Genomic DNA, 23,114 nt, shown 5'->3' on the forward strand with positions numbered 1-23,114 from the left:
TTTTGATTTACTTGTTTCTCATATTAGATTTCCTCTAGAAAATCCACTTAGGAGACAAAAATGACGCCGTCCGTTCTTAATCTTGGTGAGAACGGACGGCGTAATTATTGGTCTGTGACTTTCTTCTGTGTGCGGGTCAAAGGCTCCGGGTTCCCGTTCTGGGTCGGGACGTTTTTAGCTGATGACTAGGCGTGAATCATGGATTGAAAAGGTGTTTGCAAACCATGAACATCTGAAGACGAGGAAACCTTTTGTAGCACTTTTTCCAGCCTGTTGAATAAATAAACTTCCAATGAAAAACAAAAAGCAAACTGTAGGAAAGCTGTCCTTTTTATCTCATACGTCATTGTTCATGTTTTCCATTTGATAACTCCAATCCAAGGCTTTTTAAGCGACTTTACAACCAACCACCAGTTTGTTTTCTTCTCTGACTTAAAACATGAAATTTCTAAATGAACTCTTTCTTCTCTTTCATGTGTTGGGCAGCTGAAGAAGCTTGTGTACGTCTACCTGGTGAGGTATGCGGAGGAACAACAGGACTTGGCTTTGTTGTCAATAAGCACCTTTCAACGGGCCCTCAAGGTAACAATAGTCCAATCTGTGGCCTTTTCTTTGTCTGAAGCCTTATAAACACTGGAGTTTTATCAGGCAGATTGTTCTCCAACTTTTAAATAAATCCAAAGTGTTTCAACCGCCAAGTCATGTCCAAATGGTGTTACCGTCACACATCCATTTGGAACGCATTCTCACTCATTTCCACTCCTTGAGAAATGAAACTGGCCACACCAGTAAAGCAAAGAACTGCCTGGATTGAATATAAATTTAAGAAAATCATTGAGGTATCACACCTTCATCCTGGTAGCTTTTTGTTTAGTGCTGCATAAACATGATTTAGAAGGTGGTAAGGTGTTGAAGCTATTGGGGAAGCCACTTGTTATGCTTGTTTGCAATATCACAATGCAGAGAGCCATTAACATGGCTGAGATGAGCACTTGTTTTTTTTTTTATTTTTTATACCTCCCCCAACATTACATGGCAGTTTGAAGCCCAATAGTAAATCTAACCCTCCATTAGCTTGTGTTGCTAATGCTAATTAGCCAGGTCATTGAGTGAAACAAATCTTACTTGTTTCCTAAATGGATAAGATTTGAGATTTCTTTATCCCAGTTTGACTCTCCATCATTGTTGTTTTTTTTCTTTCTCTCTCTTCACAATCGTCTGCTTCTTCAGTTTTTGCTCCATCTTGAATTATTTTCCGCAGAATTTTCATTTTGACCAACTTCACTTTGCTTCTATTTTCTTGTAAACATCTGATTTCAAAATCAGTAGAAATTAGCGTCAGTGCTACTTGTACCACAGTTTGAGAACCTGATATTAGAGATGAAAACAAAAATAACTTCTACTTTCTCCTTCCCCTCTTGACTCAAATATCACTGTCATTACAATGGACACGTTTTCACTTTTCTTCTTCATTTCTGCACCAGGATCCAAACCAGTTCATCCGAGCCAGTGCCTTAAGGGTCCTGTCCAGTATTCGCGTCCCGATTATCGTCCCCATCATGATGCTGGCCATCAAGGAGGCAGCCTCCGACCTTTCCCCTTATGTCAGGAAGACCTCTGCGCATGCTATCCAAAAACTCTACAGGTAGGATTTTGTACACAAACGTCCCTCATTGGTGGATATTCATCCCACATGGATTGATCCTTATTTTGCCACAAATTATTCATCTTTTAATAACTGTGACTTTGTTTTTAAAAGGGTTTTATAACCTAGTGGTCTTTCTTCATTAGTGGACAGGAAGTATGGTAAAGAGAGAACTGGATGACTACAGGAAGTGGACAGAGTTGAGGATTGTAATGCATGGTAGCCATCTTTGGTGCACCTAAGTCTGCTTTACTTTTTGTTAAACTAAATACAGTAAGCGCTTTCAAAAATATAGCAAACTTTATTCTCACTGCTGAAAACAGATTTTTATTCAATCTAGCTGGAAAGAACGAGCAAACTGGATTAGGCGATATCAAATTTTGTTGGACGATAAATTGTCCCAGAAATTATTGTGATAAACGATAATAACCCCTCAAGTTATAATACACAATAATTTACACCCAACATTCTTACAGAAAAAAACAAGAGTACTTCATTTGTTTAATTAAAAAACACTTCATTCATAGTTTAATGTTTAGCAGTTTAAAAAAATATTTTTTTTGTAAATATAATCTTTGAAGTGTTTTTTTTTTTTTTTTATGCCCACAAGTACTTTTGACTTGACATAATTCCCCCATGTGACCAAAATGTCAGAACATCACTGGTTAAGATGAAAGCATGTTCATGTTTTTGAATCTCCTAGACACAGTCCAGACCTAAATACAATCAAGAAACTTTCGCGAGACTTGGAAAAATAATGTTCAGATGCTCTCCATTAAGTCTGACTGAGCTATTTTGCGCGTAAGAGTGGACAAAATGATAGAAAGTTCTACAAAGCATCAAATTAGTGAGGCTGAATGAAAATCCTAAGCACACATATCAGATTTTGATTTGAAAAACATGTTCAAAATCACACATTTTGCTTCTTGTTTACAATCATCCATTACTCAAAATCCCAATAAAATACGTTCAGATATGTGGCTGTAACCAGTTCAGATGGTATCAATACAGACACTAGGAGCTGCACTCTGACCACATAGTGCTGGTGATTTCATTTCGGTTCTTTCATGTGAATAATCGCATCTCAACTGCTCACCGTTTGCCCCTTTTTAAAAGCGTTTCTCTTTTCCTCTCAGCTTGGACGCTGACCAGAAGGAGCAGCTGATCGAAGTGATTGAGAAACTATTGAAAGACAAAAGCACGGTGAGTACCTGCCACGCAGTTCGCCACGCAGGCCACCGGAGGGCGCCGGAGTCAAGCGAGTCCTCCGGCACCCCGGCTCATTCAGCAATGCCATGGTTTGTTAACACCCACTTAAACCCACACGTCTTCAGATGCTCCCTGTTAAGTGTCCATTTGGAAGGAATTTTCGCTCTGATGCTAGTGTCAGCTTAATTTTCTCGAAGGCCAGCTCCTCTTTTTTCCCTCCTCCCACCCCTCTAAAGTAGACCTTAAATGAGCTGGATTCTGTGTTTAGAAACAACGCGGACGGCCCATTGGAAGCCAGCAGGCGGCACATTTCGCTTCGAGGAGGTCACCGCAAATACTAAAGGGTCTTTAAATGGCAATTTCAGATATGTAGATACAGGCTAGAGAGTACGCCGTGGGTTGTGTTTGCACGCGCAGATCGCGCAGTTTGTTGTGATTACGTATTCATAGAGTCCAACTATCATTATACAAACAAAACAAAACAGCTTAGGCCAAAAGGGAGGAGGTGCGGGGTGGGAGTGGTGGGTGGAAAGCCCGGTACCAGATGCAGAGCATATTTAGCCACCAAACGCTAACGAAGACAGATGACTTCTCCGTGCCGGAGCCCACATTGCGAGGCAGGGGACAGAGGGAAAGGGCAGCATCATCACACAGACACACAAGCGCATCAGTCGGTGATGAATGGCGGAAAAAAACCTAAACACAGCACATGCCTAATGTCTGTAAAGTAATGCATTTTTGTGATGCCAAGACCTGAGCTGTTCGAGGATCTTTTGGACTTGCAGCGGCGACGACAACAAAAGCCAACCATGTGAAATAACAGTTTACCTGTTATCATGAGACAAAATGTCTAATGGTGAATTGGAATATTTTTCGTTTTGATGACATGACCAGTAAAACCTTGACCTCCTGATTCCAGCTTTTAACTGACTTCAGTTTTCTCTCCATTGTGAGAAATCGACGTTTTTGAGTTTTACATCATGTTATAATGCTATTCCCTTAATCAAAAACATAGCTAGAGTGTGGCTTCAATTCTTTCATGCATGTTTAATAAATTCTTCGATCGACTGTGGCAAGTGAGTTCCCCACTCAGCTCCTTCAGACTAGCCAGCAGCAATTAGCAAACACCTGGAGGAACTGCACATCTGCTGAGCTCATTATAAGAGCCACTTCTCAGAGCAACGCTGGTAAAAATGTTGTTAAAGGGTTAAGAGAGGAGCCATGGTTTGTCTTCCTGAAGGCGGAGTTTCAGAAAGAGTGAGATTTTAAAGAGGCAGAGGCCCAATTTCAAACCGTTAAATCAGAAAGTAACATTTATTTTAAGTCATATTTGATAATATAGCATTTTACAACTGAAGGTAACGTACTTACTTGATTGTGCTATAAAATGACACTATGTACCTGGAAAACACGTAATACTGCCCGTTAAAGAACTGTATTAAAAAACTGTAGAAAAAACATTCAAAGTATTTTTTTCTGTCGTCTCTCCTCTGGTCAATCATTATTTCTATTTGAAGCAGAAGCAACAAACCTCGTTTGTGAGAGAAGTTGCAGTAAAACAAGCTTTTGCAACTTTACTAAAGTAAAGTAAAGCAACAAGCCAGGCAAACATAGACATTACCTAGCTAGCTAGCAAGCAGCTAGCTTTGTTAAAATATCAGTCTGTGTATATTCCCTAGATAATTCAGTTCCTTCCCTTCACTCTAAACTTTCCAAAAGGCTGCCAATGTTTCCAAATCCACCAGGTTCAGTGACCGACAGTGTGAAACTCTTAAGGGATAACACAGAACCACTGACTTCCATCCATTTTCTAACACCCTTGTCCCTTAGAGGGGTCAAGAGGTGCTGGTGCCTGTCTCCGGCTAACATTCTGGGCGAGAGGCAGGGTACACCCTGGACAGGTTGTCAGTCTGTCGCAGAACCACTGACTTAACTCAGCCTTCTTGTTACCTGCTGAAAGTCTTGCTCTCTTTCTCTCTTTCGCAGCCTGATTAAGTCACAGACGAGTCTGAACATGTTGTAGGAAGCACTGTTTTATTTGAAATGGCTTTTAATTTTTCTGTGCCTCCTCTGACTTCATCTTAACTAGTCCAGTAGTACTGAAAAATTAGAGTCTTTCCTGGAGAAGCAACTGGATTCTTGAAAATATGTTGTGTTCACTGATTGGATAAAGACTGGATTTTTGAGTTTCCAAACAAGTCAAAAACTGTCTTGATTCTGATCTACAGCTGAGCTCTCTGTGCATCGCTAATTAGCTGAATTACTTCAGATAACTTCCTAGTCTGTTTTTGGCTCATGTTGGCTGTTGTCCAACTTTCTGTTTTGTTTTAAGTTTTTTTTTTAAATTTGGTCTTCTGGGAACTTTTTATAGAACTTTAACTGGATCAATTTAGTCTCTTTCATAATTGTGTTTTATCCAATCAAATCAAAAAGAACCAGTTATTAAGTGACATCTTTAAGTGATGCCACAGCTAAAATCCTACACAATCACGTCCAGCTGTGTTGCAAGGTTCATCTTTGTGTTTTGTAGCATTAAGTGGGATCATTTTTAGATTTCTATTTTAATTTCCGAGTTAAAATTTGACTTCAACTTTTCTTGTGTAAAAAAAGCCTTTTACTGTGTTAAGATAGGAGAAGGGCTCCTCTACTTTTACGTTAAGTTGAAGTACTTACTAAGGAAAAATTTGACTTCTTAATTTTATTTTATTTTAACATTAATTTCAAGTATTGTTCTTTTTTTTCAGTGCTTTTCTTTCCACGACTGTAAAATTTCCAGATGAAAGCAACTTTGACAAAACTTTACCAACTCTTCTTTATAGAGATGCACCGATCATCCCAGTGGCCGATACCGATATTTACTTTCGTTAAGGACTGTAACACATACTTTAAAAAAAAAAAAAAAGAGAAAAACATTTGTCCCTTGTTTTGAATCCAACAGGTAAGGAGAGAACTACAGGATCATTCCTGTTTATGCGTTAGATATCATGTTGATGCATTTACAAATTTAGAAGGGAGAAAAACGGAATCATTTTTGTGATTTACAGAAAATTTACCAATTAGAGATTATCAAGGAATAATTAGCTTTCCCTTGTGTGTTTGTGTGTTTTTTAAATCAGTTTGATATTTAAAGTAACCTTATAAAATTTCAGTCGTCTCACAATATTGCACAATAAGTCAAATTAACATCAGGTAAATGGTTAAACACTGTTAATCTGGTGGGTTTTTTCTGGTGCTGAAACACCCGGTAGTTGCTCCGTGTGCGACTTCGTCTCGCCCCCCTAACACACACCTTTGCTGGCGTTTAGCTAAACGCCCGTGGCACACGGCGGGCTGGTTGTAGGCAGGACGCTTTAAAGAGAAAATGGGGAGCGCCTGATGACAGAGACAACATAGGAGTTTGTGCAGCTGTTTTACCGTGATGGATCTATTATCCAGCCATTACAAGATAAATGATCGATCTCTCCCGTCCGTCCCCCGCCCTGCACCTTCTGCAAAATTGAAATGAGAACAGAAAGGAAGAGCAGGGCGGGGGTGGTGGGGTACTATGATTAGGGCCTAGGTGAGATGCCCATTAATTTAAGAGAAAAGAGAAGGGAGGAGAGGAGGATAGGCCGACCCCATGCCGGGCCATCAATCAAAAAGGCGCGCGTTGTCTCTGACGTGATGACCCAGCACTCTCCGCCTCCTTAATTAGAATTCATAGCAAAGTAGATGCAAGGAAACGCTTTGGGCCCCTTCATAATTTTATAGGAAATTTATTGTTATTAGAAGAACCATTTGCTTAGTGTGATTTTTCCATTACCGGCTTGTCACGCGGGGGTAGATAATATGGCCGGGGGACCGAGGGGGAGGCGGCGGCGTATGAACGCCACAGATTGGGGTGTCAGATTTGTTGATGGTGCGTGTAGTTTACCTTGGAGCCGGATCTAATCGGGGGGCTACGGGTGGAGGTCAGTGGTCTTTGTCGGAAACGAGAGCTGGACGGTTACGGAGAGAGTAAGTGACACGGTAAAACGCTAGGTGGAAGTGTCGCTAAAACACAAAACTACAAAGGTTAAAATGTGAGGATTTGTGTCCTTTTTTTCACCACATGGCAACTTAAGAGTAAAAAAAAACATCCCAGTTTAACTGTATTTACACAAATAAAAAAAAAGATCTAAATGCTTTTATTTAAAACATAAACTCTCATATTTCCACTACAGTGTAAAATAGTGTCACATATTGATTATTACAGCTTCAGTAATAGTGATTTCATCACTAATGGAACGATTTAGAATGAACTCGTTTGATAGATGCTGTCAGGCGCTCACTGTGCAGAATCTATTCTACTCTTCATACATTAAACTGACTTTAACAAACTGATTGATTTAATAGTTTAATCAGCTGATTAATAGATGGCTCCCAGCCAGAGGGAACCAATCAGAGCCACAATAAGTGCCTTATCGCTGTCAATCAGGCTCATGTATGCTAGAACTCCTCTCCCACACGACATCAAGTTTTAAAATGGTTTTTATTCACTGTTCAATAATTACTACATTCAATTAGCATAAATTCTTCCTGATATTGTCTGATTTTTAGATGGCCATTTTTTAATTATAAAATTATATATTATAACTATTGCCAGATTATACCATTTTTCATCACAATCCTCTCTTTTGATTGTAAGAAAATAAGTAATATATTATACATGAATCATGTCAAATGTTATTTTATTCCCACAGTTCTTGTGGATTTTTTGCATCTTGTGAGAAACCTTTTCAATTCCCGCTATGCTAGCTTGAAAAACAAAACGGCTTGATGAATTTGACTGAATGCTAACCAGAAACTCAGCGTCAGCAAAAATAGTGTTTAAATCCTTTACTTTAACTAATATTTTATTCTTCAAAAGTCGTTGAATAAAAAGGGAAACAAAAATTACGACAAAAATTAAGGTTAAAACATTTACAGGATTCATTTAAAAATGATTTCTTTCTCGTTTTTCTTCCAACTTTCCCACGGCGCCCTCTGGTGGCCCCTATTTTGAAAAACACTGACACAGAGCATTGGGTTAGTCAGAACAGAAGAAAAACTGTATTATGGTTCTTTTTGCTTTATTGTCACTTTATGTTGTGGTTTATTGATTCATATTTCACGTTGTCCTTCTCTTGGTCTCACTGTTGATCACAGAGGCAGCAGACATTTTGAAGTTGATGTGTTTGGGAGAACAGTGCGTTGCTAGCAGACAACAAACTAATTAAACGGTTGATAATTGGTTCTCTTCGCCACCGCTTCGGCCTTTGCCTGCGCTCTCTTCAATAAAGTGTTTTTGCTTGTATTGTTGTTTTAATTATCATCCAACTTCTTTAAGGGGCTAAAAGAGTTTATTGTAATCAGAGCTGTAAATTGCTATTATGTGGACTGAAATTGCAGCCGCACTATAAAGTTTGCAACAAGAGTCGTACGTAACGGCGCTTTATTTCTCTAGAGTCCCTAAATTGCTGCTTGTTCAAGAGATGAAGTAATTGTACAATTTATCTGAGGAGAAAGCCGCTTGAAATGTTCATAACCTAAATTAACAGATTTAACTGGAAATAAACGTTACACTTAAATGGCAAACAGAAAAAAGAGAAGGAAAAAAAACCCATGTCTCCAGAGTTTCTTTTTAACGGAGTGAAATCTGTCCTCCAGCTGGTGGCCGGCAGTGTGGTGATGGCCTTCGAGGAGGTGTGCCCGGACCGCATCGACCTGATCCACAGAAACTACAGGAAGCTGTGTAACCTGCTGGTGGACGTGGAGGAGTGGGGCCAGGTGGTCATCATCAACATGCTGACGCGCTACGCCCGGACGCAGTTCACCAGCCCCTGGAAGGAGGTGAGAGGCGCGGTGTAACTTAACTTATTGTTAAGTTTAAAACACTTACCAGAAAGGTTTAGTACTGGTAAGTTTAAAACCAGTTTGGTTTTCTTTCGTTCTTTGAAGGGTTTTAAGACCCCAGTATTCCACAACCTGTAATTATCCAGTTTAATTTTTCTTTTTGGGAGTATCAAATGCCAAAACATTTCAGGATGAAACAGAATCCGCTTGACCCAAAATCGTGAACTGTGAGGAATACTTTTGGTTATAAATGACTTAAATATGACTTTTACTAATGATTGTGACAATATGATGAATATTTCACACAGTCTTCTTATTGGCCTCATATTTAAATCGCCAATGTTGTCTACTGAATCCTCACATGGTCTTGGCGTGACGCTCAGGCGATGTCACAGTCTGACAGCGGGGAAGTGGGACAGGTGTCCTGTCAGACTGTCAGTTCAAGAAACGCACATGGGGTCAGTGGATGTGCGAAGCTGGTGGAGATTTTCTCCAAAAGACTTGGCAGCTTAAAATGCTAAGAAATGGATGCTGTGGTGGCGCGGGGGTAAAGCAGCGACCATGTGTGGAGGCCTTTACCATCGCAGGTTCGAGTCCCGGCCTGGTAACCTTTGCTGCATGTTTTCCCCCCTCTCTCTTTTCTGTCTTACCTCTCTCAACTAAAGACCAGCTGATCCAAAACCTTAAAAAAAGAAGAAAAAAAACATAATATGCTGTGAAAAGACGAAGTTTTCATTTTTTTATTTGTGTGTATAATTTTTTTTTTTTTTGCATTTCTAAATTTTCTCACCCTTTATTTTGACTTATTAAGTAAAATCCCAATTAGAAAAACAATGTTTCTGATTGCGGCAGCATCATTGATTCTCCAAGAATCCAAGAATGTCAAAGAAGCGTTAACATTTAAGCTTTAAATGTCAAAGCTTAATGACATTTACTCCTTTACAAAACGATTTGGTGTACATTAGCATCTTGTATGAATGTATTCATTTTTAAATTTTAGGACGGCATTTTCGACGAGAACGAGAAAGCCTTTTACGACTCCGACTCCGAGGAGAAACAAGGCCAGAGAGAAGCGAAGCCGTACATCATGGATCCAGATCACAGGTTGCTGCTGAGGAACACCAAGCCTCTTCTGCAGAGCAGGAACACTGCTGTGAGTTCACACACACCCACAACACCCCCTGTTGGAGAACCATCTGAAATAACCTCATCCTACAGGAACATGTAATGTAATGTAAACGTCTGCGCTGGAACTCAGCAGTAATTTTCCATTTCCATCACACTATCAATGTTTCGAGGGCAGAAAATAGAGGAAACGGGAGCTGTTTTATGCTGCTAATGATCAACAGCAACAGCGATGCGTTTTCATTTTTATTGTCGACAATCATCATGGAGGGGAAATTTTAAACCGTCTACAACTTTACTGGTTTCCATCTGTTACAGTTTATCTTTTTTGAATGTTGTAAAAGATGATTGCAGTGACTTTCTATTAATGACGCTAATATGGAATGAATAAAATAGCAGTACCGCAGTTGGCCACTAGAGGCTGTCCAGAAAATGTCTCTGATTGAAATGATGCACAAAAAAACTTATCCTGTGGTGATCAATGGTTCATTTATCATGATGATGGAAAAAAAACAACGCTGCAATAATTGTTTATTTTGGTGTTGTTGTTTTTGTAATCTTCATTGTTTTGGGGTGTAAACTTTCTCCAAAAATGAAGCTTAGCCCTTATCAAATAAACAAATTCGCTGTTCCAGTTATATTAAAAAGGGCAACTAGACACAACAGAGAAATATAAAAAATGAAGAATTTTAAAAATGGATCACAATAATTGCTGTCAATCTTTTTCTGAAATGTAACCAACCAGACAGCCATGTCTCAATGGATAAAACACAAAATTCATCAAACTTATTAATAACAATATGAGCAACTATAGTAACTTATGATTATTATTTTTAGAAACACAGCCCTCCTTTATCCCATTTTTGTTCTTGCACATCTCTTAGTGAACCTAAGACAAAAAAAAAAAAAGGAAAACTGATTACAGATTTCCATCAACCAGGAGTCTCAAGGTCTGTGTCTCAGTGTAGCAGCGGGAGGAAAAATGCTCCCAAATGAAAGTGTTGATTAAAATGTGACATGCTGTGTCTTTACTCGTGACAGCGCAGTGACATCCTCCATCTTCATAGCTGCCTCGGGCCTTTCATTCTGCCTCCCCACGACGGACACGCGTCTTCCTGCTATTTAAAGCTCCCCCTGACAAATTACCTTGTATCTTGAGTGCTTTTGTAGAATGTTTTCAGTGTGTTGATGTGTTCTGGTAAAGGACGAATCTGTAAAAAAAAAAAAAAAAAAAAGCAAGCAGACTTTGTTTAATGATTCACTGTTTGGTTGTTGTTGTTGTTGTGTGTTCAGGTTGTGATGGCTGTTGCTCAACTTTACTGGCATCTCGCCCCTAAACACGAAGTGAGCATCGTCACTAAATCCCTAGTTCGACTGTTGAGAAGCCACAGGTAACTAAAAAAACAACTTCTTACTATTTGGTATGGTGTTTTAAAAAAAAAAAAAAAGGAAGGTGAAATGTAGAGGTAGCTCTGCTATGACGGCGTATTAGAGGACCAAAAAAAGAGGAGATAATTTCTGCCAAAAAACTCAGAAATTTTGAGATTAATCTCAGAAATTTTCAAGAAAAAAACAAGGAAACTTTCTGAGCACAAAAAGTTGAGAATGTCTTTACTTTAACAAAAAAAATTCAAATTTCTCTTCTTGAAAATATTACAATTTTGACACTTGTTTTTAGCCCAGAGAATTTTCTTGGTTTTTTTTTTTTGTTTGTTTTTCTTGAAAACTTCTGAAATCCTTCAAAATTGCAGAGTTTTTTTCTTGCAAATTCACAACTTTTGGAGCTTTGAGAATGTCCTTGTCTTTTTCTTGAAAATTACTGAGTTTTATTTTCTCTCGAATTTGCAACCCTGAGCCCAGAGAGTTTCTTGTTTTTCTTTCTTTCTTTTTTTTTTTTTTTTTTACTTGAAAACTTTTGAGATTAACCTAAAACTTTCTGAGATTAATCTTGAAACTTCTGAGTTTTTTTGGCAGACATTTGCTCCTCTTTTGTTTCTCTCTACGATGGGCCTAATGTGCCGTTGCACTCTGCAGTCTCTGCACCTTACGGTTTTCCTTCTTGTTCTCGTGCAGAGAGGTCCAGTACGTCGTGCTGCAGAACATCGCCACCATGTCCATTCAGAGGAAGGTGAGGCTGTTCACAAAACATTATAACAATCAATTCCTTTTATTGCTTTTCCAATAAGTTATTTTTTTCTTTTAATTTGTCTCGAGCAGGGGATGTTTGAGCCGTACATGAAGAGTTTCTATGTCAGGTCCACAGACGCCACCCACATAAAAACACTGAAGGTAACAGATTCCTGCTCTATTGCAAACAACATGAGTTTAGAGTGAACCTAAATGACGAGCACTAATTATTTTACTGCTTGAAACTGTGTTGCTTGGTAACCTGTAGGAAAAATGTAAACATATGGAGCAGATTGGTATAGCAAAATGCGCCTATTCATAAATTGTTTGACTATTTAATTCATTATAATGTTTCTAAGTTTGTTAGGGGATTAGTTTTCAGGTAAATCAAAATTAACATTTAAATTTGAAGAGCATGACATTTTCAAAATCATTAATATTCATTGTTTTTTTGTTATATACTGTAATTCTGCAGGTAAATTAATAGTTTTGTGTTAATTTTGCCTACCAATTGATTAGAGGTCAAATCCTCATATACATGCTGTACATATCATAAAATTGAATGCACCAGTTAATATCTTAAAGATCACAAGTATACATACAGAAAAACATGGCCTGTAAGGTCACTATGTGAGGAGGAAACTCAAATCCTCCAAAAGAAACATCAAAAAGTCAGATTGCAGTTTGGAAATACAGAGTGACAAAGACCTTTATTTTTGGAGACAAGCCCTGAGATCTGATGAAATTAAAGTGGAACTGTTTGTTTCTTTCTCTCATTATTGTGACATTTAGCAAACAGAAATAATTTTAATAATTCAAACGGACCTAAAACAAGAGAAGTTCGATCTGATTTAACTTTAGACTTTAAGAAAAAATGTGTATGTTCTTTTATTCTGTGTGTGTAAACTTCTGGTTTAAACAGTGTTTTGTATTTCACAAAATCCCGCTCCGCTTCTCTACCCCACTTTCCGATAATCAAGTTCCTCTTCCGATTTTTACAGTTGGAGATCCTGACTAATCTCGCCAACGAAGCCAACATTTCCACCATCCTGAGGGAATTCCAGGTTTGTTGGTTCTCTTAAATTCTTGTCTTCAGTAACCAAGGCTTTCCTGTCCTCACCGTTCTTCTCACGGTTCCGATCGCACTCCAGACCTACGTGAAGAGCCAGGACAAGGCGTTTGCTGCCGCTACCATCCAGGCCATCGGCAGGTGTGCCACCAACATCTCCGAAGTCACGGACACCTGCCTCAACGGCCTGGTGCTGCTGCTTTCCAACAGAGACGGTAGGAAAATGCGCAGCCGCGTGCAGCCTCGCGCGTTCGTCTCCGGGGCGACCGTTGTTAGTTTGCTTGGCTTGTTTCGACAGAGACGGTCGTGGCCGAGAGCGTGGTGGTCATCAAGAAGCTGCTGCAGACTCAGCCCACCCAGCACAGTGACATCATCAAGCACATGGCCAAGCTCTTCGACAACATCACCGTATGTGACGTCGTCATCACTAGCTGCGTTTCCACTGCCAATGTGCCCAAATCTTTGTCGATATTCTGCTAATGTCAAAAGAACACAGGTTTCAATATGCTTGTTCACGTGATAAGTTATTAAAAATCATGGCTGATTTTGATGTAAACAGTTACATGAGATGTATTCATACTTCAGCCATCAGAGGAATGCTGGAGTCTTATTCAAGCGTTGGAGCGACAAGCCTCTCATACTTTGGAGCCGCTACGTATGCGGCCTTTTGGAGAAAATTGTAGTCAGCCATTTTACAGAAGAGCTATGGATCCTACACGTTCGAATGACACAACACTTTTCATGAGCTGTGTGATGCTGTGAGAGCTCTGCGGGAGCCAGGTGCATATTGTCGCAAAAACAAAACAAACCGTCATCCTCCTAGAAGACCACTTCCTGGTCGCCGCCTTCATCTTTTTCGGCAGTAGCAACATCCAGCTGTTGATCACGTGACTCGTGTGATGCGAAAAAAGTGTTTCCATTGCAGTTTTGCAATATGCACATCCATTTTGATATGGCTGAAAAACCGCCTCATCCTAGTGCAATAACCATTTAGAAAAATTTAAGTGTTTTGGAAACTCACAAATTTATTTTCGGAATTTTAATTTGCGGCATTCTGTGGTTGATTGAAAAGCAGCTATTGATGAACTTTGCTGTTAAACAGCGTAAGGACAGTTGGCCACTTTGCTTCCATCTTTCACTTTAACTCGGCAGGTTCCCATGGCTCGGGCCAGCATCCTGTGGCTGATGGGAGAGTACTGCGAGAGGGTGCCGAAGATAGCGCCGGACGTACTCCGAAAGATGGCGAAGACTTTCACTGCCGAGGAAGATATCGTAAAGCTGCAGACGGTCAACTTGGCGGCGAAGCTGTACCTGACCAACTCGAAGCAGGTGCAGAAGGTTTCCACCGGAAGGAAAACCCGTCGACAAATTTCTGATGCACCAAACAAGTATCAAATATTTTCAACTATGTAACTGTAGTTTATAGTTACAGCATGCGAATCACGACGTGGGTGAATGAGAGATGATGTTGAAGTCATGAATGAACAGGAAGTGCTTTTTTTTTTGGGGTAAGACGGAATCACCTTTGTAAAATTTGCAGAGGCTACGTTAGTAACGAGAGAATGTCGGAGACAAGTTAAACTATCGACTGACCTATGACGTCACATTCCTGCCAAAAACAGTGAAGAGACTGTTAAGCAATCACAATAAAGAATATAATATATTAATACCACATAAATAATATCACTACATTATTTATATGGTAGTCTGGGTCCTTCACTAATTTGGAAAAAATAAGTTTTTTGGTTTCTAACAGACTAGCTGTTGCCCAGGGATGACCTGGTTGAAAATGAAACGATTCCAGTTACCAGATAGTTTGTTGATGCATCTCTACTAAAAATCATGTTCATCTACCGTACTGGCAATTTATTTACAAACATGTAGATTAGCCAAATAAAAATATACAATTTTCAGTATAAATCCTTTCTTAAAGAATTGTAAGGTTACTGTTGTCGTGACAGTTTAATGTTAGTGTTTAATTTCCTCTCTTTCTGTCTCATCCATCATTTCTGACAGAAAACTCTTACAACCATTCATGTTCTTCCTTTAAGCAGAAGAGTCATATACCAAAAAATTTTCAAGAATCGGTTTTAACGATTGTTTTTTGAAAACTAGGAAGATAAAGTGTTGGAAAATTTTGCTAAATATTGATGCTGTTTGCACTTTGTGCAGACAGAAGCACCAAAGCCCCCAGCAGCAACAGGAACCTTTCTTTTCAGTAGATCACATTGTGAACGAATCAGCTCTAGGTCCTACCTCTCCTTTCACTCCCAGACCAAGCTGTTGACCCAGTACATTCTGAACCTCGGCAAATACGACCAGAACTACGACATTCGAGACCGGACACGCTTCATCCGACAGCTGATCGTGCCCAGCGAGAAGAGCGGCGCCCTCAACAAGTACGCCCGCCGCATCCTGCTGGCCTCCAAGCCGGCGCCGGTCCTCGAGTCCGCTTTCAAAGGTACTTCACCCGCACGTCGTTTTAACCTCTAAGCCGTATTTTTGAAACGTATTAGGCCTCCTAAGCCACTTTTCTAGTTGCGATTAAATCCATTACTTTCTCCTGCCTGTTTTTCTTAAGCCAGAAGAGAATCTCTGAATATGAATTAGGGGAAGCTTTACTTCAAATTGAGTGGCTCTGTTTCCAGTGGACTCAGGCGGCGCTTTCATTATTCTGGTGTGTGTGTCTCTTTGAAGGGCAGTTAGGTCAGACCCCTTTACCTTGGACTAATGAGATGGGTAAATTATCGAGCCGGCGCAAACCTTTGTTGAGACACCGGGAGGTGGAGGGAAAAAAAAACTTCATTTTCTCTCTTCCTCCTTGACAAAATGGACGAAACAGCCTCCTGTAACATTAAAATTCACAGGCAGTTTGCACCCACTGGATGTTTATGGATGGCCTTATTCACTCCTGTCATTCTTAATATTCGCAAGTGAAGTTTTCTTCTTTTTTTTTTCTTTTCTATCAAACAGAGGAGCACCGTTTTTTTTCTTATTTCACCCTCTAAGGACAAAAGCACTCGTTATCCTGTTGCTCACAGAGAAAAAGTAATGGGTGATTGTGGTGATAAACGACAAAAACAATTATTCCTCGACACCCAATCACCGACTTCTTCACTGACTACTGAGCTTCTTGCTCATTTGTGTCGGATTTCTTTGACTTCCTTTCATTTTCCTTCCCTCTGTGTTCAGACAGAGACCGTTTCCAGCTGGGGACCCTCTCCCACAGCCTGAACATTAAAACCACCGGCTACCAGGAGCTGTCCGACTGGCCAGCGGTGGCACCGGATCCGTCTGTGAGGAACGTGGAAGTGATCGAACCGGTACGGTTTTTATCAGAAACATTTCTCATTTAGCAGTTTTTGACGTATTCAAGTTACTCCAGCAGTAAACTGTAATAGGTACACCTTCAGATACATTGAATTCAATTAAGTGCAAATATTTCATGTCATCATCCTCATCATCAGCCACGTTAATTTTTACTGTCATATTTAACATGCAGACAATTCAGGGATGAAAAAGAAAAAAACATTTGGAGCGTCTCTGTTTCTCGCCAGCCCAATAGTTAAATTGTCACCTGCTTTCTTGAACATTTCTGTATTTTCCACTGTTTTACTCTAAATGTATCTTACCCCAACAGGCTTAAAAATAATAATAAGGTTGTGAAAAATATGTATTTAATGGACAAAGTAAAAACTGGGCGTGAGTAGTCTGATTGACAGCACTAAGACCCTCCTCCTGGCTCTGATTGGTTGTTGCTGACGGGGAGCTGTGCATTTCTGCAGATGGCAGCAGGAGCATCAAGGAGGCAGTGGAGCTCTTTTTCTTTTTCATAGATTATCTGTCCCATGCTGTCAGGACATAGTGACAGTTTTAACAAATATTTTAGAAGATACATAGTTTTACTGTAAGCTTTAGCTATCTAATTGGCGATGATAAGGAGTCCTGTCCAGTTCGTGTCGCCTGTTTAATAGACGATCCAAGAGGGAATGAGGGATTTACATTTGTACTTTAAAGTATTTGTCCATAACGTGCTTTGGATTGCACAAAGCTCAAAACACGGCATCAGATAACATCCACTGCTGAAAGCCAGGAGAAAAATGTCTGGAGATACAAAATTTGCTGCTCATCCACTTCTCCGTCCATTTAAATCTTTTAAACTCCAAAGTGGAACAACTGCGTCTTTTTGCCACAATGATAACAAAGCAACTTTGTTCGGTCTTTAAATAAAGCTTAGATATTTTTTAAATGTGGCCTTTAACAAAAAAACAGAAAAGAAGAAAAAAATCTGCTAATCTCTGAGCTCGTTTATTATCTCCCGTCGCTCTTGGCAACATAATTTGATGTGTTGCATCGCTTTAGGTACAAGAGTGGGCGCCGTCTCTGGGGAAAGCCAAGAAACCCAAATCTGATGATAAGTTCTACTCGGACGATGAGGAGAAGGATGAGGAAGGATCTGGAAGTGGCAGTGAAGACAGCAGCAGCAGCAGCAGCAGTGGTAGCAGTGAAGGTATGTTTGTGTTTTAGAGTTTAAATGTTGCAGCGGGTTTCAGAAACTGACAGAAATGCTTTTTTATTCCTTTAGATTTTGACAGAAATCGATTTTATTTTACTTGATTATTAGAAAATATTTGGAACGCGAATTAAACGGGTCGGCTGATTTCAGATGACAATTAAAACAAATTCAATTAAATTAAACACACAAACGACACCAAAATAAGATTTATTAGAGTAAAAAGAACTATATTGAACCTACAGTTACGATGTTGTTCTTTAGAGTCGGGCAGTGAGAGCGAGGAGGAGAGCAGCAGAGACTTGGAGAAGACCTCCAGCGATTCCGAAAAGAGTTCGAGCGGATCTGAAGCGAGCTCCAGCGAGTCTGAATCCCAACAAAAGGAGAAGAAACGAGCTAAGAAGGTGACCCCGAGGAAAAGCAAGCAGACCGCTGCGGACAGGTGAGGTGAAATCCACGCTGTCTGCCAGATTCTTCAGGTTTCACAAATCACTAACTACAGTCAATAAGAAAGCATAACTTTTCCAAATTCAGCTTGTCTAAATTTGCGAGGCTGCGATGAATTTTTGATATAATATAGACTTAAAAGGAAAATCAGCAGAATGTACCAATTTTGTATCCGATTAATCAGTCAATCATCAAAATGATTGATTAATCGATAACTAAATTAATTGTTAGTTGCAGCCCTACCCATAGTTGCTAAATTCAGTGGAGTAGCGCTTTACTCCACTGCCACATCGAAAGCTGTGAATCGATGCTAGCTTTAGCATCATTAGCTTTTGAAGAAAACAAAGTTTTCCCCATTTGGATCATTTGTCTCCCACACAAAAACTACTTCCCCCCCCCTTCTTTCATTAACGTCCATCCAGGAAACTTATTGCAACCAATAAAGTTTGCTGAATAAACTGAATAAACCCTAAATCCATGCAAATTTAATGTACTGTAGCGTCTGTCCTTTCTTTACCACACAAACCCTCCCTCTCTCTCCCTCTCTCTCCCTCTGTCTCGGGTCGGCTGGTCTGCAGGAGTATCGCTGGCGTTCCATTAACAAGCTAATCAAGGAGAATTTTTCTCCAGTAGCGTAACCCGCATTTACATGGCTAATGGATAATGACTTTTGATTGGTCATTTAGCAGCCTGGTGTTACCAATAAACGAGATTTGAGTCATTACTACAGAATATGCTCACACACTCTCCCTTACACAACTGGCAAATTTAGTTTCTTACGCAGCGCACTTCATTTACTCACGGACACACAAAATCACCGAACGTACCTGATCTTCTTTTTCTTTTTCTTTCTTTTCTTTTTTCTTTTTTTTTTTTTGCTGTGTGACAGGCTGCCGGCTGACCCTGTTCTCTCCATTAGAGAGTATAATTAGAGCAACTCACCCCAGTGCTCAAACACACCAGAACGCGCACACACACGCATACAGTCGGTAATTAGAGCCGCTCACCCCAGTGCTTCCACAACAAACACAGCATAATGCCCTCATTATGGCCCAGTCATTTCAGGCAGGGCCTAATCAGTCCCACAGTGATTTATATCACTTTTTCCTGTTCGCAGCAAATGAAATCTGTAGGCCAAATTAATACTGGCTTTTCATCATCGCCCAAGTTAAAAAGCCAGTTACCGTCACAATTCCCCTCATTAATTTAACGGCTGAAAATCCCAGGCAGGCGGAGTAAACACTCATTATTGGAACAAATTGAAGAGGGACAGAGCAAGTGAAAGAGAGGGGAGAAAGATGGAGAAAATCTTTCTTGACTGAGCGCCGCATTGAATTCACTTTGCAAACAAAAACAGATTGATCGTCGTCGTTTTGATCGAGCGCACTGAAAGCTTTCAGACGCCTTAAAGTTTGTTTTGCTTCCACTTCTCGACGCGATTTTTTTTTCTTCCCCCCCCAGTGTTTTTGTTACAGCTGAATGTGTTTAATGTGACTCAAGGTTATTTCACTTATAAACTAAATTATTAGAGATTAACCACTTTTTTTGACTTCCGATAACAATATCAGAGAATTGGTATCGGCCGATACGATCCGAAGCAGAAAAACAGTGCTGAATTGACTCGATGCAATTTTTTTTACACAGACATGAATGTACTGAATTACACACTTATTTGTTACGCCATTAACTTCACAATCTTGATCAAACATGTAAAAACAACAACTTTAATTTGTTCAGTCAGTGCAATTGAAAGTCAGGTTCTTTATTATTAAAGAACCTGACTAAACAAAAGGTTGACTGTCTTGGTCAAACATGTGAAAATAAACTGCAACAAACCTGTCAAATTATTCTGAAATTGCAATTAGACATTCTATATTTAATGTAAAATAATGACGTCGCTCAGAGCTCAAAACATAGAATTAGACTGAACAGATCCGACCTTATCAGTTGTCACAGATACACAATCTAGAATTTTTTTCAATTTCAGGACCAGTGCATCTCTAGAAAATGTTAATACAATGGGAAAATGGTTTTGCTGAAACTTGCTTGTATGTTTGAGGCATTTTGTTTTTCTTTTGCCTGATTGTTTTAGTGGCTCAGATGAAAACGGAAACGGTCCTTTGGGCAAAACCAGCAGCTCATCGGCTGAAAGCTCCTCCTCCGAGGAGTCTGACTCCTCGGAGGATTCCGACTCCGACTCTCCGGCTCCGCAGAAGAAGACCGTCGGAAAGACTAAACCGAAGGTGATGTCACCCTTCAACGTCATTATAGCCTGGCACAGCTGAGTCCTGACTTTGCAACTCAGAGTTAGGACAACTTTGAGTTACAGTGCAAATCCATCCTTTCGCTCTTGAAGTGTTTAATCCACTTGTCACAAGTCAAGAAAATGGATTATTACAGTCAATCAAAGGCTACAAATTTTCACATTTCCAATCTCATAAAACAACAGTAACACATGTATCACATGAAAATGGTCTGAAAACAGCAATATTATCGTTTATCGCAATAATTACGGCAACTATTTATCGTCCGGCAAAACTTACAGTGACAGCATTTGGTCTCAGCTGATCCCCAAAATCTTAGAGATCTCTGCACACTGGGCGGTTTGTAGACTGCCAGTAAAATATTGAGCTTTAGAGCTTATTAAAGAGATAAAAGAAAAGAAAACCTGAACGTACACCTACAGAATGTTGGCTTTACTTGATTACCGTTGCTGAGGGCTGCTGATAAAAAGCTACAGTGGAACATTCACTTTCATGTTGTAACGTTCATCTGTGTGGTACGAGACGCAGCCCGGTTGATGGGATATAATGGGGTTGAAATTGTAAACAGGAGAACAGTCCTCTTCTTTTCAGCTCCCACTGAGTATTAACATGATATTCTCCCAGCTGTGTGTGCTGAAAGCTTCAAAATCCTGATTTACTCTCTGGGATATCATTTGGCTCCATGGCATCTCCTTTATTTTGTTTTTCTCTTCCACCGCTTTTATGTTAGTTCCCCCCCCCCCCCAGTTCTCACAATCTTTTTCTTACCTGTTACGCTCATCACATTATCTTTCTCTCACCCTTTTTGCCGTTCGGCGCTATAAAATTCTCATTTCATTCACTTTGTCATTTGGTTATGGCCTATGAATTATGCATCTTTTTTCCCCTCAGCCATTTTTTTTTTCTGCACGGCTCTTTCAGACCGCTATTCCAGTAACAGGGTTTCCGTCTCTATTACCCCCACCAAGCTTCGATCAGAGAAAATCTGATAAGATACGGCCGCCTGGAACTTTACGTTTTTTTTTTTTTTTTTTTCTTTACTCCTGTTTGCCTCTCACTCCTTTGTCCTGTTTGTTTGCTGCTTATCTAGCCTGGAGTTGGCAGAGCGGGATTTTATGGTTCTTTATGCGATGTGATAAACTCAGCTTGGTTAGGTGGCTGTCGAGAAAGGGTGATAAAAACGTGCTCATATGTTTAAATCAGATTTTTATTGCAGGTTTGTGAGTTTGAAGCATGTGTGCTTTTCTCTACCAGACTCTGCGTGGCACAAGTCGCATAGAAATGTAAACCAACTGATTTGGGGAGGAATGTGGAACATCTTCAAGGTCTCGTTATTGAAATGTTTCTCTCTCTCTAGATGGAATTCCCACAGTGCTACAGTTCATCTTCTTGTCTTTTTATTTTTACACTCATTGTGAATTTGCTGTGCTTGCTTTTTAGGTGGAGGTAAAGTCCAAGAAGGAAGTCTCTTTATTGGATCTAGATGACTGTAAGTTTATCTGTCAGTTCTGAGACTGGTTTCCTATGGCAGCAGGCTGTAAACTAGTGAAACTCAGTGTAGCCACTAGAGCCTCAGCGTAGTTAAAATCCGTGAATACTTGAGACCACCTCCAAAATTGCTCAACACGGCCTGTTTTAATAGTTTACACACCAAATATACCTTAATTAATACACACTGTAGAAACCATCGTAGCTCTTTTTAATTCTATTCATTCACTATATTTAAAATTTGAATGTTTACGTTGTCTATTTTTAATCTGCTTGATTTTCTTTTTTTATTATTACCATCTTCTTTTTGTATGTTTTTTAAATTTTCTTGTACAAGCACTTTGAATTGTCTTGGACTGAAAAGTGCTGTATAAATAAAGTTGCCTTGACTTACTGCAGAAGCTAATGCTGCATCCCACTAACCTCAGAAGTTGGAACTGGGAGCGGTGAATAACGTCACAGCCAGGTTAACAGCATTCCAGTTATCTTAGTCGGAAAAGTCGTGATCCCTATATCGTGAAGCCCAAGCAGCCATTTACGCAGTGCCTCTTACGAACATCGTCGTAGGCTGTACCTTCCACAACAACACATTTCATTTGTTCAGTTTAGCTAAAGGCGCTACATGTATCACTGGTTTCGGACGCACTCTTACAAGTATGACTTGTACTGTGTTTTCACCACAGTTTTCTATTGTTGATACGAGGAGTGGCCATACTGAATCTTGAAGTTGTCTTTCTGAAAGATTCTCAGAATATTTGAAGCGGAAGTCCAACTTTGGGAGTCGTGGAGAGTTCCAGTCCATTTTTGCTGACTTGGAAGTCAAAAATTTCCGAGTTCCGACTACAAATGCAACGCGGCATAAAATCTAGAGTCTTCTTTATTGTTGTTCCAAAGGAAAATAAATGCAGGTCATGGATTGACTGATTTGCAAATACCAGCCAATGGCGTGTCAAGTACGCAGTTGGGTCCAGCTTCGCAAGTTGCATTTTCTTCCAAATAGTTTAGATAAATTTTCAACGAATAAGTTGCGAGTCACATTCCACAGAAAAAAAAATGAAATACAGAAAGTTGACTAGGTAGTGGTCCACTGTATTCAGATTTGTGTTCTGCATCATCTTCCTGCCTCATCCCTAATTGGCTGTAGGAACAATAATGACTATAATAATGAAGTAGTAGGATTATTCACCCAAAATAAATCTTCTGTAGGTGGAAGGACTGTACTTTTATTTCTGAGCTGGTTAGAGAGACAATTTCTGTCAATGTCAGAATTGCTCCATGAAAGCCTGGTTGCTCCATAAGCAGGGTTCATAAATATTACGACATACCGTATGTCAGCAAATTACATATTGTTTGTACTGCAGAACTTTGTTATAG

At 39.8% G+C, this 23,114-nt stretch overlaps 1 protein-coding gene across 3 annotated transcripts in view; it reads left to right on the forward strand.

The window, feature by feature from the left end:
- ap3b1 (adaptor related protein complex 3 beta 1 subunit) overlaps nucleotides 1–23,114 on the forward strand; it is a 58,504-nt gene that overhangs the window by 7,804 nt on the left and 27,586 nt on the right. For all 3 annotated transcript variants that reach the window (XM_023338094.1, XM_023338095.1, XM_023338093.1), the window contains exons 4-21: nucleotides 487–582; nucleotides 1,485–1,645; nucleotides 2,782–2,848; nucleotides 8,522–8,704; nucleotides 9,708–9,860; nucleotides 11,126–11,223; nucleotides 11,906–11,960; nucleotides 12,050–12,121; nucleotides 12,961–13,023; nucleotides 13,111–13,243; nucleotides 13,327–13,436; nucleotides 14,181–14,357; nucleotides 15,303–15,489; nucleotides 16,221–16,351; nucleotides 17,391–17,538; nucleotides 17,806–17,983; nucleotides 20,081–20,231; nucleotides 21,693–21,741. In XM_023338094.1, the coding sequence (XP_023193862.1) occupies nucleotides 487–582; nucleotides 1,485–1,645; nucleotides 2,782–2,848; nucleotides 8,522–8,704; nucleotides 9,708–9,860; nucleotides 11,126–11,223; nucleotides 11,906–11,960; nucleotides 12,050–12,121; nucleotides 12,961–13,023; nucleotides 13,111–13,243; nucleotides 13,327–13,436; nucleotides 14,181–14,357; nucleotides 15,303–15,489; nucleotides 16,221–16,351; nucleotides 17,391–17,538; nucleotides 17,806–17,983; nucleotides 20,081–20,231; nucleotides 21,693–21,741 (2,212 nt within the window). The remainder of the gene's footprint in view (nucleotides 1–486; nucleotides 583–1,484; nucleotides 1,646–2,781; nucleotides 2,849–8,521; nucleotides 8,705–9,707; nucleotides 9,861–11,125; nucleotides 11,224–11,905; nucleotides 11,961–12,049; nucleotides 12,122–12,960; nucleotides 13,024–13,110; nucleotides 13,244–13,326; nucleotides 13,437–14,180; nucleotides 14,358–15,302; nucleotides 15,490–16,220; nucleotides 16,352–17,390; nucleotides 17,539–17,805; nucleotides 17,984–20,080; nucleotides 20,232–21,692; nucleotides 21,742–23,114) is intronic.

The sequence above is a fragment of the Xiphophorus maculatus genome, chromosome 8, assembly GCF_002775205.1.
Source record: "Xiphophorus maculatus strain JP 163 A chromosome 8, X_maculatus-5.0-male, whole genome shotgun sequence".
In the NCBI taxonomy this organism is placed as follows: Eukaryota; Metazoa; Chordata; class Actinopteri; order Cyprinodontiformes; family Poeciliidae; genus Xiphophorus; species Xiphophorus maculatus.